General features: G+C 38.7%; 1 protein-coding gene across 3 annotated transcripts in view; it reads left to right on the top strand.

The window, feature by feature from the left end:
• LOC137634273 (uncharacterized) overlaps positions 1-8,908 on the top strand; it is a 341,636-nt gene extending 332,728 nt beyond the window's left edge. For all 3 annotated transcript variants that reach the window (XM_068366572.1, XM_068366569.1, XM_068366571.1), the window contains 2 exons: positions 7,372-7,451; positions 7,998-8,908. In XM_068366572.1, coding sequence (XP_068222673.1) covers positions 7,372-7,451; positions 7,998-8,529 — 612 coding nt within the window. In that variant the 3' untranslated portion in view covers positions 8,530-8,908. The remainder of the gene's footprint in view (positions 1-7,371; positions 7,452-7,997) is intronic.
• Positions 8,909-18,725: the final 9,817 nt, after the last annotated feature.

The following is an 18,725-nucleotide window of genomic DNA, read 5'->3' as shown; positions in this document are numbered from 1 at the left end:
ACATAAGGGGTCACCTTATACAACAGCACTTTTTATCATCTGGACAGCAAAGTCCTGATAGTGTCAATTTAAAGGATTTCTATTGTAAAAGTGAAAAAATACTCAGTGCAGTAGTTACAGCAGTAATGAGAACTACATACATCATATACCAAGGCACTTCCCCCAATTTTGGGGGGTAGCTGACATCAAACAAATGAAACAATAAAGGGGACCTCTCATCTCTACGTTCCTCCCAGCCTGAGAAGGGACTCAACCAAGTTCGGCTGGTACTACTAGGGTGCCACAGCCCACCCTCCCCCCGTTATCCACCACAAATGAAGCTTCATAACGCTGCATCCCCTACTGCTGCTACCTCCTCGGTCATCTAAGGCACTGGAGGAAGCAGCAGGGCCTACCGGAACTGCGTCACAATTGCTCGCCATTCATTCCTATTTCTAGCATGCTCTCTTGCCTCTCTCACATCTATCCTCCTATCACTCAGAGCTTTCTTCACTCCATCCATCCACCCAAAACCTTGGCCTTCCTCTTATACTTCTCCCATCAACTCGTGCATTCATCTCCTTCTTTAGCAGACAGCCATTTTCCATTCTCTCAACATGGCCAAACCACCTCAACACATTCATATCCACTCTAGCTGCTAACTCGTTTCTTACACCCGTTCTCACCCTCACCACTTTGTTCCTAACCCTATCTACTCGAGATACACCAGCCATACTCCTTAGACACTTCATCTCAAACACATTCAATCTGTCTCTCCGTCACTTTCATTCCCCACAACTCCGATCCATACATCACAGTTGGTACAATCACTTTCTCATACAGAACTCTTTACATTCATACCCAACCAGGATGCTGCTTTCCCCAAGAGAGGGGAGGATGAAGAAAAGAATAAGGGCCAGACAAACCTTTTCATTCATGCAGACTAAGACCGGGTAACAATGTCCTCAACCTTCTGCTACTTGTCCATTAAGGAGCCTGAGGTTTTAAACCAGCTGTTATGCAGCCACCACAGGGCCGATAGAGACCTTATCGAGTCTCCTGTGTGTCACGTCTTGCAGGTAGTGGGCTGTGAAGGTCGTCTGACGCTTCTACACCCCCTGCTTGTAGAACCTGCGTCACTGAATAGTTCTTCTTGAAGGCCAGGGACGTAGCCACGCCCCTGACATCATGTGCTCTAGGGCGACGTGATGGAGGAGGGTCAGGATTCAGGGACAGATGGATTACCCTACGAATCCATGCCGAGATGGTATTCTTGGTGACCCTCCTCTTTGTTCTCCCAGTGCTCACAAACAAAGCTTGCACTTGGGGACGAACTGCAGCCATTCTCTTGAGATATAGCCTCAGACTCCTTACTGGGCACAGTAGGAGATGGTCTGGGTCATCTGTTACAGAATGAAGACTCGAAATCCGGAAATAGTCGAAGCGAGGGTCCGGCACTCCCGGATTCTGAGTCTTAGCAATAAACTCAGGGACGAAGCTGCACGTTACCTCCCCCCATCCCCTTGAATGGGCAATGTCATACGAGAGACCATGAAGTTCGCTGACTCGCTTGGCCAAGGCCAAAGCTAGCAGGAACACCGTCTTCCAAGTAAGGTGGCGATCTGAAGCCTGGCGTAATGGTTCGTAGGGAGGTCTCTTAAGAGACCTGAGAACTCGAACCACGTTCCATGGAGGAGGTCTCACTTCTGACTGAGGGCAGGTAAGTTCATAACTCCGTATGAGTAGGGAAAGTTCCAGTGAGGAAGAAATGTCCACACCTTTGAGCCTGAAGGCTAGATTTAAGGCTGAGCGATAGCCTTTCACTGCCGAGACTGAAAGGCGCATTTCTTCCTGCAAATACACGAAGAACTCCGCTATTACTGGAATAGTGGCATCGAGTGGAGAGATTCCCCAACCACAGAAGACTCGCCACTTTGCCTGGTAGACCCCTGCGGATGACCTTCGCAGATGTTCAGACATCCTGTCCGCAACTTGTTGCGAAAATCCTCTCCCAGTGAGGAAATGCTGGATAGTCTCCAGGCGCGAAGCCACAGCTTTGTGAAAGATGTTGGCGTGTGGTTGTTTGAGTAGCTCGTGTCGTGGAGGGAGTTCTCTCGGAAGCTCCGTTAGGAGTTGCAGAAGGTCTGGAAACCATTCGGCGTGATGCCATAGTGGAGATATCAGGGTCATCGAGAGATTGACCGATATTCTAGTCTTGTTGAGCACCCTCCTCATCAGACAAAACGGGGGAAAGGCGTACACGTCGATGTTGTCCCACCATTGTTGAAAGGCATCTTGCCAGAGTGCCTTGGGATCCAAGACTGGGGAGCAGTACAGCGGGAGCTTGAAGTTCAGCGCTGTAGCGAACAGATCCACAGTCGGGGAACCTCACAAAGTCAGGACTTTGTTGGCTACTTGACGATCCAAAGACCACTCGGTACTCACTATCTGCGTCGCTCTGCTCAGACTGTCGGCGAGCACATTCCTCTTGCCTGGAATGAAGCGAGCCGATAGTGGAATCGAGTGGACTTCGGTCCATCTCAGTATCTCTACTGCGAGATGGGATAGCTGTTCTGAAAAGGTATCTCCCTGCTTGTTGATATAAGCCAATACTGTGGTGTTGTCGCTCCTCACCACCACAGAGTGGCCCGCCAGGTATTGTTGGAACTGTTGAAGGGCCAGGAGTACGGCCTTCATTTCTAGCAGGTTTATATGGAGGCACTTTTCTGATTCTGACCACAGGCCTGAGGTCCTGTGGTTTAGAATGTGGGCCTCCCACCCTTTCTTTGAGGCGTCCGAAAACAGCATCAAATCCGAGAGGAGGACGAGAAGATCCACTCCCTTTCGTAGGTTCTCGTCTGCCACCCACCACTGAAGGTCCGTCTGTTCCGCAGAACCCATAGGGATCATGACGTCCGGGGAATCGTGACCTTGATTCCACCGGGACTTGAGTCGCCACTGGAGAGATCTCATTCTGAGGCGACCGTTGGGAACTAGATGGGCCAGGGATGAGAGGTGACCGAGGGGACGTAACCACGAATGGGCTGGAAGCTCTTCTCGTTTGAGGAAAGGACTCGCGACCCTCCTCAGCCTTGCTATCCTGTCGTCTGATGGAAAGGCTTTGTGGAGATTGGTGTCTATGATCATGCCTAGATATACCAGTCTTTGAGTGGGCAGCAGAGAAGACTTCTCGAGATTTACCATGATCCCTAGATCTTGGCAAAGTCCCAGAAGTTTGTCTCGGTGTCGAAGAAGGGCTGCCTCCGAGTCTGCTAGGATCAGCCAGTCGTCCAGGTAACGGAGGAGACGGATGCCGACCCTGTGAGCCCACGACGATACTAGGGTGAACACTCTGGTGAACACCTGCGGTGCTGTGGAGAGACCGAAACACAGCACCTTGAACTGGTAAGCCTTGTTGTCTAGGCAGAATCTCAAGTACTTCCTCGAAGACGGATGGACTGGGATCTGGAAGTACGCGTCCTTCAAGTCCAGTGTGCACATGAAGTCTTGCGGTCTCACTGCAAGTCTGACCGTGTCTGCCGTCTCCATGCTGAACGGGGTCTGCTTGACAAACCTGTTCAGAGCTGAGGGGTCAATGACTGGTCTCCAGCCTCCAGACGCCTTCTTTACAAGAAAGAGTTGACTGAAGAAGCCTGGGAACCCGTCGGCTACCTCTTGGAGAGCGTCCTTCTTCAACATGGTCTCGACTTCTGCCCGAAGGTCTTGCCCCCTTGCCGATCCCAAGGCAAGGGAGCTCAATGACACTGGATCCGCTTTCAGGGGAGGTAGAGATGTCGTGAACGGGACGCGATATCCCTGACTGATTACGGAAATTGTCCAGGAATCGGCCCCGAGTTGCTGCCACCTTCTTGCGCAACTTTGTAAGCATCCCCCCACTGGTGGACATGCAGGGGGACTGCCAATCCTAGTGTTTGCAGCCTCGGCCGCTCTCTCTAGGATTCTTTCCTCCCCTGGAGGACTTTTTGCCTTTCTTGTCCTTGACAGGAAAGGGCTTAGACACCTACGTCTTTGCTGCAACTGACTTTTTCGTACTCTTGGTAGGACGTGATTGCTGGGTCGCTGGAGGTTTGTAGGGCCTCGATGTTAGGGCCCTATGTAAAAGAGAGTCCTGGTTGGACTTCCTCCACCTCTCAGCCGCCTGCTCCACGTCCTTAGGCTCAAACAAGTTCTTACCCAAAACGTAAGAATGTCTGAGCCTGTTAATGTCGGTACTGGGGACCTTTTGGTGGAATCTCTCAGACACCGCATCTCGACGTTTCAAGATGGTATTAGCCCACAAGCTCGAGACTTGGTGGGCTAGAAACTCGATAGTACGAGTGCCTGAGAGCAAGAAGGTCTCCAAGGCCTTCCTGGTACTCTCTTTGGACAAGTCCTCAGATCGTAACAGGATGCCCAGAGACCCTAGCCAGATGTCCAGCCACGAAGTTGCCTGCATGGCACACTTCGCCACCTTCTCCTGGCTCAGGATCTCCGTTGCCGAATACGAAACATGCCTGCTGGAGTGTCTGTCTATGAGGGACTCCCCCGGTAAGCTCTTCCAGAGAGTGGTGTAAAGGAAGAGCTAAACAAGTCTCCTCCAAGATCTCGAAGTACCTCCTCTGATGGACACGAGGAGGCGGGAGGCGTTTGTTACCGGTGCTGGATCGGCTGGAGGAGGCAAGCTCGGAGAGCTGGCCTTCGACCTTGTCTCTGGCACTCTTAACCCCCTGCGACCAGGGCAAAGCCGCACTGGCCCTCGAGGGTTTTTGAGTACAGAAGACTCTGTCCAAGACCGTGTCCTTGCCCTCACGAGGGGGAATCTCTGGATCCGCAAACCCATTGAGATTCCTCATAAGGGTCAGAACCTGCCAGAATGCATGTTCTGATTACTGCAGCTCTCCTCCTGAAGGGCTGGCAGCAAAGTCTCCTGTCCACAGAGGCTCTTCCTGGGGGGACTCGTGGACGTTCTCTAAGAGCTTGGCTGGCTCCGGTCTAATCCTTGATGAAGACTTCGGCAGTGTGTTAGAGTCTTTCGACTCCCTCCTGGGAGGGATACAGGACTCCAACAGTGATGGTGGAAGGCTCTTCTCAACCCCTACCCGAGAAGACTTCTCGGGGCGAGGTGGGGTTTCCCCCATTGGTGCGATGGGGGAACGACCCACCTCACCTGACTCCCCAGAGGACGGGAAATCCTCGTCCGCAGGGGAGGGAGAGAAAGTCTGGGGGGGGAGAGGGGGCCTTCCTCAAGGACTTCCGTGGAGTCAGCTTTGCCCTTGGAGAAGTTACCACGGTAGATACTCCTCTCTTTCTCTTCAGGGGAGAGGAAGCCGCCAATGATTTGTGACCAAGCTCAGAGAAAACAGGCTTAAAAGCCTGCATGAGAGCTCTGATGATGGTCCCAAACCAAGGCTGCTGACTGACAGTCGCGCTGTCAGAAACTCCCTCTGGAGGGAAGGGGATCGTTCGATCCCTAGGAGGATTTACCAAATGAGGGTTCGCCTGTAAAGAAACTGAAGGAGAAGAGTCTTTGACCTATCCAGAAACCTCCCTTCCTCTGACGATGATTTCCTGGCCACGCGATGTCCTGCAGTCTCGCGTGTGGGGTCGCGTTGGTGCTAGCGCAATGGGCTCTGCCCTGGGTCGCGCGAGGGGGAGGGGGGGGGGGCGAGGGGGAGGGGGGGGGGGGCGAGGGGGACGGGGGGGGGGGAATAAGTTGGAAAAGTGCAGTGGTATTGGGTGGAAGGTAAACCACCTTGATAATTAGTCATCCAAGCGGGCAGGGTAACCAGGGGCATAGTCCAGCACTAACAACAATGTAAAGGGCAACACCTTGGAAACACAGTACCACTCCACTGCTGGTACAGAAAAGAAAGGGTTAAACCAATGTTCAATGACATGGAATGTTACCCAAGCCTTCTTGTTGGATATCCAGAAGACAGACAGTTGACCCTTCCATATGATCTTGAGTACCCTTGGATTCTAGCATGAGCCTGATACACAAGTATGGGCCTCACTTTGTAGTTACCAGCAGCAATAACCCTAATACTGGTACTGTTTTCTCCTCCTTAGTGATAAACATACGATTTTGCTCCAAAACAAAGTCCATAAAAAAAAATCTGCTCAACAAGGTAACTCCTTCATTATTTCAGCCAACCACTTGCTTCTTTCTCATGACCACTCGCAGCTTAACCTTGAACATTAATGTTATGAATAATTTGCACTTGCCACAAATTAAACAAACCAACCTCTTCTGGCCACAAACTCTTCACCTTCACTCTCTCTACCCTTTTCAATTTTTTATTGCTTTTGCCTGAATTATATTAGGATCACTGGGATTTGCCAATGTCTCCATCTTAATAATGAGGCTGCTTTGCAATCCTGTCAATTTAATAAGAATACATCATTCTCGTGATCAAGGATACAATCTTTATCCTTGATAATCTTATTGACAATCAAATGGCGAAGTTTGAGCATGCAGCCGAGGTGTGTCGGTATTTCTCTCTCTTCTCCTTGTTTCACAATCCAACTTCACTGGCTTTCCTTTTCTTTGATGCACTGTCATCACTGTCTGCCAAATGCTTGGGAGCCATGAAGATGTTATGGGAGAAAAGTAGCCAGGAGACAACCATTCAAAATGGCGCACTTACAAGCACAAAGACAACTAAGGGACGCTGAGGATGCTCTATTCTTATTTTAAGCACTATGTTAATCAATTTTCCTTAGCCATCATATCAGGATATTGGTCCGTCTCACTTGCACAAACTAATCCACCCGTTTGTAACGACACCAGCACTGGAGGTTGAAGCGCATTTTATAAACAGTGCAAGACGAGATCGTCGTAACCCAAGGTATTACTGTACTGGGATCCTCAAAATAATGACAATTTCACACTGCATCAACTCTTCAGGTTATTAAGGATGGAAACCCAAAAGAGAATATTGAGCAGCAATCAAAATATACATCTGTTGTGTCACAAACACAATTCAAGAGTGAGAGCATTTCCCAGATGATATTTTCCCCTGAAAGTTATGTTGTTACCTGGTGGTTTACTAATTTAAACATTAAATGGCTCTCTATTCTTTATTCGGTATATTATGAGTATACTACTGTATATTATATTAATCTGAACAAAGAAAGCACTGTTTGTCAAGAGTATTCTGTGAAATTATTTGACTTTTTGAGAGTACATTGTGTTAATCAGTTCAATTAAACTATCACCTTTATCATTAATAATACACAGCATAATTCAATTTGGTACAAGCATTTTTTCCATCAGATTCTGTAAATGATGCAGTTCCATTATTTGAAATTTTGTCACAATTTTCACCCTATTATATGTAAGTCTATTTTGTAACACATGAATACTGTATGTCTCATTTCTTTTTATTACAGGGAATGTCCAATGATCAAGTGTTAGAACATGTAAAAGCTGGTCATACTATAGCCATACCAAAAGGAGTGAAACCACAAATGTAAGTTGAAAATTAAAACTATAGTCTGACCTTACCATTCATGGGTTTCCTATTCATGAATTTGATAATTTGAGGGAGGGCCTGGTATTTAATTAAGCAATATTAATGGGCACAGTATATACTCTGTATTCACAACTATATAAAACTAAATACATACTGTGCAAGATTTGATAGAAAAGACACAAATCTATTAATGTACATATAAGGTGCATTCATACTTATATAATTGTGATTGCATTTTGACTGAAAAAAACTAGTTATACTGTATAGGGCCAAACACAGCACATCATACACAGTTATATAGGAGGATAGAATGAGTAGTCATACCTTTATATAAGTGAATTTCAAGCCCTAATGTATTAATGGCTTTTTGTCTTATCTATTTAGTGGTATAGTATATAACTGTGAATGCTTTCATGTATTTGGTCTTGTATAACTATGAATATTGTTACATACTTTTTTTCTAGTTATACCTGTATAAGGATATGGGGGAGGGGTCTGGGTATGTGCAGTCTCCTAACTAATGATGATATGGTCTTTTCACAGGGAAATTTTGCTGAGAAGTTGCTGGCATCATGTTCCTACAAGGAGGATTCAGATTTTACAAATAATTGACTATTTAACAACTTACCCTCGTTTAATATCACCTTGTCTTGATGGACCACAGTCATCAGTGCAGATTGAAGACACTGTCTCACTCGAGTTGAGAATACCTGACAAAACTAGAAAACTGTCATTATCAATCAATAATCGCTTACCTCAAGTTGTATCGAATCGAAAGCGATCAATGAGTGGAAATATGGTGATAAATGCTCCACTTACCTCGAGTTTAAGCGAGGATGGAATGATTTCAGCTCATTCCAACTTGGATGCTCTTAATCTAAATCATGTGACTTTAGAGGAAAATGAAATGGGAGAGGACCCTTTGTTGCCCCCTGCTCAATATGTTTCCTCTGGATACATGTCTATACCACACAAAGACCTAAAAGAAAAGGAAAGTTTAGTAAGTAGACAGCAGGGCGATTATTGTGCTACAGATATCCCTGGTGACTTGTGGACTAATGTTACTCCTGTATAGGGAAACGCCTCCTTAGGCAAATTTAAGTGACCAAAGTAGTGTTCTAGTGTTTTACATATAGATCTAATATATATATGTATGTATGTATATGATATATATACATATTGTGTACATGTACATACTGTATATATAATGTATAGACAAAGTTCTTGCATGAAAAGAATTATGAAAATCTGATGTGCCAAGATCTTTAATTGTTTTTCTATTAACATTAGAGAAACTGGACACTGGACAAAAGATTGCTGTGCTTGGGTTTTTCGTCTTCACAGTAATAACTTTGCATATACACCATTTTTTTTATCCTTCACGATACAAAGTTTATTAAGATACATGTGTGTATCCCTATACAATATATATTTGTGTTTGTGTACATGTATACATATGATATATATATATATATATATATTATATATATATATATATATATATATATATCATATATATGTGTGCATATATACAGTATACATATATTTAAACAGAGCTCCTTCTGCGGGAATTTTTGACCAGATATTTGCAGCAAAGCATATGTGATATACTCAAATGCTAATCCTCATCTGGTCATCTATTTTATATTATTTATAAAATATTTATGTGATTTTATTACTCAGATGGATGTAGATATTCCAAACTGAGCAGGGATGTTTCTTACTCTATTAGCTTGCAGTTGATGCTTGGAATAGCAAGCACTGCAGGTGGGATATATCAGTATTATTTTATTATGCAAGGAGATTCATATGCAACTTCTGATGCAATATGAATCGTTTTAGGACATTAAACATGTGCCAATGCTGAAGATTAAACCTCGCAGGTGAATGTCATTTAGTCAGTGCACTTATTATACAATTATTAATTTTATAATCATTTTATTGTTATTTTTATTATTTTCTTGCCAGTATATATGAAATACATACAATGAGTACATCAGATATTTTGACAACCAACCTTAAATTAAATGTCAATCCAACATTTTACTTTTCCCAGATAAGCTTTTGGGGCATTAGTTACAAATAAATGTATATTTAAACGTTTTCATAACTATGGGCCCACAATTAACCTTACCATATTTTAATTCATCAAAACTGTTAGTCTCTTTGATGAGATCACATTGATTTAAAGTTTAACTACTTTGTAATTCATAGGTAAAGTACATGAAATAAAAGGGTAAAGTAAAAAAAGCAAAAGTAAATTAAATATTTTTTTGGGGAAAAAAAACATGCAATTTAAAAAAAAAAAAAAAATCTTTAGTATTTCAAAATGATAGTGCACTAAAATTTATCTTAGTTTGCTTTTTAAAAAACTTGAAGATTAAAAGAGAACATTGCGTTAATTGTTTAATCACCAACCACATTTGTTCAAAAGAAGCATGCTAATTATTTTCTAAATGATTTTTAAGGACCATGATTTTTTACATTTTAGGTAGCCTATTTTCTTTCGTATCCTAATAGAAATACAGTATTGTGTTTACTCTTAAGTGTAAATTGTTGTAATATTACAGTAGATTTTATTTAAATTAACTTTATTACTAATGATTATAAAGTTATTAAAGATGGTTTATATATACAGTATATACTATATTTATGTAACAGTTGCCAATATATAGAATATTTATAAATTATGAAAAATATTTTATGACAAATCTCAGTTTAGTGGGGCAACTTTGTAAAGTTGGATGAGGGAAGATTGTAAAAAAAGCACCAATATATGTTTGATCATACAAACTAAATCTATAGCCTTTCCTTGTGTGACAGTTCCCAATGTGCATAGGAAGTAAAACTTTTTTTTCTCTAAAGCTTGTCTTACCATCTAAAATGTGGGGCCTAAGTTTTGAATCAAACAGACTTTGTCATGCTGTGCAACTTTTCACAAACATGTCCTTTGTAAATTGACTGATATTCCTAATTAATTTTAGATATTTCATATTTTACCATATAATTTGTACTGTGTCAATTTACTTTTTTCAGGTTAGTCTGCACTTATAACCATTCATTCACTGGTTTCTGATTTAGAGATTTACAATTGCATGTTGTCATTTATAAGATATGAAATTTGGTAGAAATACGCATTATAATTTTTCAAGACAAGTGCATCTCATGAACATTTTCCTTTATAGTATCAAGTCAAGAGTTTACTCTATACATACACTAAGCATTTAGTTATGTTTTCTCAAAGGAATCAGAACACCCCCAATCTATTCTGCTATGGAAGAATTTCTCTCTTTACTCTTACTTCAAAAGGAATATACTTTCAATTTACTGAGTTTATCAGAGTTCTTAGGACTGTAGTTTTATCAGTATTCCAATGGTTACTAATAACCTTAAGCTCAAACATTTGTGAATGATGATATCGTGTAGTTCAAAAAGTCGTAAGGATCACATCTTCCTTAAAGGGAGAATTAATATTGCAGTGACTGTTTTATATAAGGATTTGTGATGCCTCGAGGTAATTTTATTATTCTTTCATCCAATCTTTTTCTTTCCTAGTGCCATTGATGATATCCATATAGGTCCTTCTTTAATTTAGCTTTCTATTTTCTTATACTGTAATTTGTGGAAATAAGAGAAATAGCTTATTGTAAACCAATAAGTTTCTATTACTGGCTTTTACTCAAGTCATTGCTTTGCTTTCAGTTAGAAGTTAGGATCATTATTTGCACCAAACAGATCCTTCACATTCAAATACTGCTCATATTAACGTAAACTGAATTAGATTGTTAAGTCAGTTTTAGGATTCATAAAATCTTGAGTTAGTTTGGTTGTGGTGCCCGAAGTCTGTGCTGCGGGACTTTTACGGGTCAAATATGTTGAAGGCCTCATATATGAGCTTCTCTCAGCTTCACTGCTCTCCTTTGTAGTCATAAATTATCATAGTGAATCGTATGGTAAAAGGGTCACTATGCTTTGTATGTGCTAAGCACACATCTTACATTATGTACAGAACAATAGCTTTTAGGATGTCATCTGGCATAACACCTTGTACATGGTTTCATTTATCATCACCATATATTGTTAAATAAAGTCATGCAAAAGGTTGTGTAAATTTTATGATGAATGAAGTATTATTCATTTTATTCCTTGTCAGTGAGTGTTTGTGAAATAATGTTTTAAGATTAGCTGATGTAATAGGTACTGTACTAAATGCAACCACTGTATTGTATCGGTTTTTTGCTCACATACTGTGTATTTATTTATCTGAAAGCTCTATATATACATATATATATAAATATATATTTTAACTTTTCTTTGATGTATACTTTTGGAAATCATGCTGTGCCTTTGTCCAAAGTTTGATTTATGAAAATTGTTGAAAAATAATAAAATTATGATCTCAGGAAACCCTGAAAAATCAAGTGTTTCACAGAGGTACAAAAATACCAGTGAGGGAAAATAGCTTTAACACTAATAGGAAAATTCAAACAGAAACCAAAAGTGGTTTTGCAAAATTAAAATGATATAATTAAATTCAGATAAAAACTGATTCTGCTATTCAAAAGCTTCAAAATTTATAGCAAAGCTCTATATATACCATATTAGTGATCTTATTAAGTGTAAAGGTTGATGTTTGTTAATACATTTTATCAATCCATAATTTAAATGTAAATACTGTTATTGACATTGATAGTTCAGCCATAGTGACAGCTTAGAATAACTCTTGGTGCTTTACAGAATTACATAATTTCTATCAGAATAAGCATTCTTGCAGTACTGTATGTCTTGGAGTAGTCTCATTAATTCCAGCATTGATGATTATATGTGCACTAATTTTATAATGCTTGTGATGTTTTGAAAGTTATTGGAACTTTTCCAAACATTTGTCCAGTGGCTATTTAAATAAACAATAATAATAAAGACGACAAATATTTGCAACCAAAACTTCACGTATGTAACTTTACAAAGTAATTTGAGTCCTTGTATGTGAATAAGTGGCATACCTTTGAAATGATATTGATTACAATTAATATTTAAATATGCCAAAGCCAGGGCTAAAACTCTTAAGTAATTGTCTCTATCGAGGAGTACTGATTTTCTGTTCTAAAGCCATGAAGCATAATATTATGGTGCACATACCATGAACTATTATTTGGTAGTTTTTTTTCAGACATATGTGTATGCATTATTTGTTTTTGTTACTTCCTTAGATAAAATGGATATAAATGTTGTTGAGTTTGTACTACTGTACTGTATATTTCCTAATTATGAACTAATTAAATTACATATCCTATGCAATGTCACATTTTTTCAGATATAAAATTCTTTCATAAACAGGGTTCTGAAAGCACCATTGTATGTGAATAATAAAGATAGTGACTTGTAGTATGGAAACTTCTTACATAGTTTTTTCAATGTGGTTGTCAAGTTCAAGATACATGGACAGTTCTTCTTTAAATATATTTCACAAGTTAAATTTCAACCTAAAATATAATTATGTCAAAGATAGCTGATCAGAGTAAAACAATGACACTTGCATAACAGTATGCCAGACTTGAGGAATTATAGAAATCTGGGAAATAGCTAAGTTAGAGTATATAAGTTGCTATATTGCAACATTAATTTATTCTGAATTTAAGAAGTTGTAAGCATTCTTAATGTAGAGCATATACAGCATTCCAGTCAGATGAACATTAGAAATATATGTACTGTACAGTATTTCAAAATTGAACATAGATCAAGTCAAATTGTCATATCAATGACATTAAAATATTCATAGATATTTTAACCTATATCTTTCCATAGCTGTAAATATGAATTAAATAATCAAACCCTCCAAAAGTCATTTAATTTATAAATTTATGGCACAAGTGAATTGTGCAGTTTCTGTAGGTTCCATCCTTTCCCTTGCTCCCACCGGTGAGATAAAACAGCGATGTATTTTCAATACAGTTTCACTTTACCTTTTCTATTAATTTACAAATCCCTCTGTTTTTAAGTGTCATGGCTTTTCATTTCCATTTTGTTTTTGTGCCTATCATAATAAAAGAAAAACTCCCTGTTCATCGAATATCATTATCCAATCCCCAGGCAACCCCAAAATATTTGATGCTCAAAATTTACTACTGTATATCTCATCAAGTTTATAGCTCCATTGTAAACTTCTATAACTTCAACCATAATTGTCTCTAATGAAGACATTCTTTGAGTTCAAGCGTTTTATAAGTACGGTTGAGAAATTAAAATTTCACTAAATTTATTACTTATGCAAGATACTGAATTGTTCAATTAATACAGCTGTTCCATCCTTTCCATGTAGATTCGGGACTTCTCTTTAATAAGGATGAAATTTCAATCAATACAAAAACAGAGAAAGTATATTATTTATCAAGTTAAAAATTTAGTAATTTTTAGAAATTGCACGAGGTCCAATTTTTATACCCGTCAGTTTCCGTCCATAGAGTAGTTTCTTCATTACACGAATGTTATCCTTACATGGAACGTAAACTTGATACATTACCAACATTATAAAGCTGTCGTATATAATCAGAATATTTCCAGGAAAACTGGAAATGAGGCATTAGAAGTATTTTTAGCTTTACTAAAGCACAAATTAGAAGTGCTCTATAGGTCAAAAGATTTGTCCTTGGCGGTAATACTGAAGGTAGAAAATTAGTAGGTGGTAAAATGATTATTTACGTGTATGAAGATTTAAATAAGAAAATTTTCAATAATGAAAACAGATTTTATTTCCTGGCTAAAAGTTTCTCAGGCAAAATTATTAACTACTCTTCAAATAGCAATAATTCATGCACAAATTAAAGTTCTGAGCTATGAATTCTTGCTTATGGGGATGAGTATTTCAAATCTAAAACCGCCTCATCCATTGAAACCATCAAAATATCTGAAAATGATGTTCTCAACTAGTGCTAAAAATTAGAATACGGTGTCTTCGTCTAAAAGCGTATTAAGTTGCTGAAACTTTGCATTTGTTTAAAAATTATCATTCCTAAAAATTATCATTTCTGTTGAACACTAAGGTGAAAAGAGCATTCTAACAAATCTGCATGATAGGAAATATGTTAGAAATGAATACAATCTTTGTACATATTACCTTTCTTAATGGTTGATACTTAAATTCTTCATATTTCATAATTTTCACACCTTGCAGTCTCAAAAATACATAACTAGCCATTACACATTAGTGATATCTTATGTAAATTTAGACAAAACAGTTAGCATTTCATTTCACAACAGTTTATTTAAAGAGAAAAAAACTGTTTCTTTCAAGAAATCTTAATGACAAAATTTAAAAAAATTCTCAACTGATTCATATATACAGTATTGTACAGTACTTCATTATTACCGTTATACAATCAACACTGGGTTATGAGATGTTTCTTTGAAGTTCACTACAAATAAATTAACAAATCCTTGTCACTTTAAAGGAAAGGTCCTCAACATCTTACAATGAACAAATTCTAGGTCAAATATTAAAAACAAAATGAACACCATGAAAATATTTTAAACAAAATGAATACTGTACAATAATTTGAATTATTTCACATCACAGAAATCATGAAGTAACCCCTTCCCAACATTTTAAACGAAAAGTTTCATATTTATGTTAGACACTACATAAATCAGTAAAAATTATTTACTTCATTTAATACTGTACAGTACTTAGTTTATGAAGTGTAGCTGAAATGTTGCATGTTATGAACTAAAAAATCTATAAAAACATTCAATGCTGTAATATATTTGAATTCAAAATACAATACGATAAAGGTAAAAAAATAGCTTATTAAATTTGGTATTGATTCAAATCTTTGCTTTTTTTTTAATTATTTAAAAAAAAATTCTTAATTTGTAGCATCCTCGCATGTTTCCACCATTTGTCAAATGGATAAACATTAAAAGAACTATGTATCATGAACATTGATAGTTGCCAACCTTTTGGTGATTAGAAATTATCAAACAATCTTTTATTTCTACTACGCAAAGTACAGCTTTTTCTGTATTGTATTAAAATTTATATCCTTCCAAAGTGTTTAATGGTAATTAGAAGTTCCTTTAAAGTATTTAGTGTTTTATATATGTACGTTATTTATGCGATTGTACAATTTTTGCAAGGAATATTCAGGATGAGAAACACAATGTATAAACCATTTTTTTCCACAGCAGTCTTTATAAACTGTTCTACATATGTAAAGTATGCTGTACACAGTACTGTACTTGATACTGTTCTGTATTTTTCAAGTGGAATGAAGAACTCTTATTCTTATCAATTCATCTTGAATGTACATAGCTTTAAATATAGAACTACAGTACACGAAAGTAAGGGCGCACTTTCTGGTTGCAAAATATGAAATTTGTAGTACAAAATCCTTTTTCTAAATTTCACTAAATTCAATCGTAAACAGTGACAACAAAACTGAATTTTCACGGCAACTTGAAATACGTTTGTGTTTTGAAATCCTTTTACAATTTTTATTATTTCCATACTATGGTTTGGTTAAGTTTAGTTGCATAATATGGTACTTGTAGTTCTAAAAATACAAAGTGGTAATTGGAAGTAGCAAATGATACAGAGTAATTTTCAAGCGTAAATACAATATATCAGCATGAAGAGTGGCTTAAGATGCACCATTAAACTAAAATGTTAATGTCTATAAGTTTAACAGCATTGAAATACATAAGGCCAAGATGTTTTTTGATGGCTAAATTTGTGTTAACATTTCCTAATGTTCTAAACCTTTGAATATTAAGTAGCTTGACCGGACTACTAAGAAAATGTAACTAAACATATTCCCTGTGAGCACTAGGTAGTTACTGTTAATGTAAGTTAGAAATCTCAAAATAAAAAATAATCAGGTTACTATACAGTATAAATGTGACATCTGATATTTTAACTTGTTGGAAAGCATTGGCAAACTTTAATGTTTTGACGAAGCATTATCTTAAATATTCAATTCATGTCAGGACAGGTACAAGATACAGTGTTGCCCAAAAAATTCATAAGGAAATATCACTTTGCACTAATTATAGGTAAGAAGCTGACCTAACAATGTACAGTGTAATTTCTAATAAAACTTTAAATTATTTTATTCTTTTCATAACCTAAATGTAAGCAATGAAAAATTTCAAAAAGGCACAAGTGACTGAAATTAAGACAAATGGCAATCACACCATACCCCTGTGGAATGCTAGCAAATTAAAGGAGAGTACTGTACATTATAATATCATTCCCCTAATCATGCATTCGAAAGTCACTAAATTGTTGGAGCGTGGGGTAGGCAAACCCAAACCACGTATTACAATAGTACAAATTTTTCAGTTTAAGAATTGTATGGTTAAGATTGAGCATAGTTGGCAAAATGTTTTGATAGTGAGTGTGTGTGAGCCAGGACTGGAAATTCATACAGTACAGTACTGTATGTGAAAAAAATGTTATTGGGAGAATATGAACCTGTGCCTGAATGGGCTTTAAAAGCATGAGAGTATCAAGCATTTTAAAGTAATTTATATTCATCTTAGATAATAAAAAAATCTGATTTTACCTTTAAATAGGAGCGTCTTCAGCACGAGCTGCAAGGGCCATTGAATTGTTAACAAAAAAGGGGGGGGGGGGGGGAGTCATCCACCTGCCCAACTGGATCACACCTCAAGGCCTGGGAGGGGTGGTTGTGGCAGGAAGTATAACTTAAACAACAGGTTTGCATAGCTAGGAAACATACATATCTTAAAATTAGTGATTTATTTCCAAGTGAATGTAAACCCATCATCTTTTAAATACAAGATAATATCCTAGAACCAAATTAGGTTCTTTTCTTTTATAGAAACATCATCCTCTCTGATACTGTATGAGAGCAAGAAAGGTTACTCCAAATACCTCCTAACAGCCACATTCTGTATAGTGATGTAGATGCTGTTAGGGCTTTGGCAAGTATGACTTTACAGGAAGTCAATACTAGGTCATGGAACACATCTCTCTCTATTAAAGAGAGTATGTCAAAGATTTTGAACCAGAAATCAAGATGAAGGTGAATTGAGGACACTGATCCTTCCTCTTCCTTGTCATGTGGAATGGAGAAGCAGTTTCAAGGCAAAAAATTAAAAATTTGGACGTAATTTGTATTTTTCCTAACTATACATCCCTGGAGCTATTTCAAGTGGACATTATTTTGGTAAAAGCTGAAACCAGCCAGAAGACAAAGACTTTATCCAGCCAGAAGACAAAGACTTTATAGCAAGAATAACTATCCACCGGTATTTAGCGGGAATAGACTGGCCACCTCGCTCACACCCGCACTAGTAACATGATGTAACTTTTTAATTGCAGGGATGACTTTCTAGGGGGATAGGTGAGTAAAGACCTCGGTTTAAATAGAGAGGAAAAATACAAATAATGGAGCCAAGCTCCCCACTTAACCTAGACATTGCCCGACTCCATCTCACATGGAGATCGGGGGACATAAATATACAGTATATACACATACTGTTACATTAGGTTACACAAGGGATTATAATACCCACCTGCAGTCGGAGGTGGTCAGCTTGCAGAGTTGCTCGGATGCTGAAACACCAAGAGAGGGGAGAACGAAGAACAAAGAGGCCAATCACTCGCATATTCCTTCTAGACTTATTACCTGGTAACGCCTGCCCTCGACCAACTGATACTTGTCCTTCAATGGAGCCGAGGTGTTTCGAACTATGTTTTGTGTAGCCACCACAGGATCTATTGAAAAGGTGCCCAGTTTCCTGTGGGTTACATCTTGCAGGTAATGGGCCATGAAGGTTGTTTGAGGTTTCCACAAACCTGCCTGTAATACTTGTGCCAAAAAGTATTTTTTTTTTTTCTTTTTTAAAGCCACGGATGTGCTAATACCTGACGTCGTGAGCTCTGGGTCTACGATCAAGAGGAGTGGAGTTTGAATAACCTGCCAAATCCAGGCAGAGATTGTGTCTAGTAATCCTCCTCTTAACCCTGCCCATATTGAAAACCAGTCGGTTGATATGTAGGTGAGCTCTTGTGGTTCGTTTGAGATGCTTCCTTGATGCCCTCACAGGGCATAGTAACAGCTGATCCGAATCATCAGTTACGGAACAGAGACTCTCAATCTGGAAGGCTCTGAATCTAAGATCGGCCACAGCCAGATTTTGAGTCTTAGCTACAAGCTCAGGGTGAAGTCGAGTGTCACCTGGCACCATTTCCTTGAATGGGCAACATCATAGGACGGACCATGTAGCACACCAACTCTCTTGGCAGAG

Source organism: Palaemon carinicauda, chromosome 44, assembly GCF_036898095.1.
Source record: "Palaemon carinicauda isolate YSFRI2023 chromosome 44, ASM3689809v2, whole genome shotgun sequence".
NCBI classification, from domain to species: Eukaryota; Metazoa; Arthropoda; class Malacostraca; order Decapoda; family Palaemonidae; genus Palaemon; species Palaemon carinicauda.
Note: the sequence above shows the minus strand (reverse complement) of the source record. Positions and strands in the feature narration are given on the sequence as shown.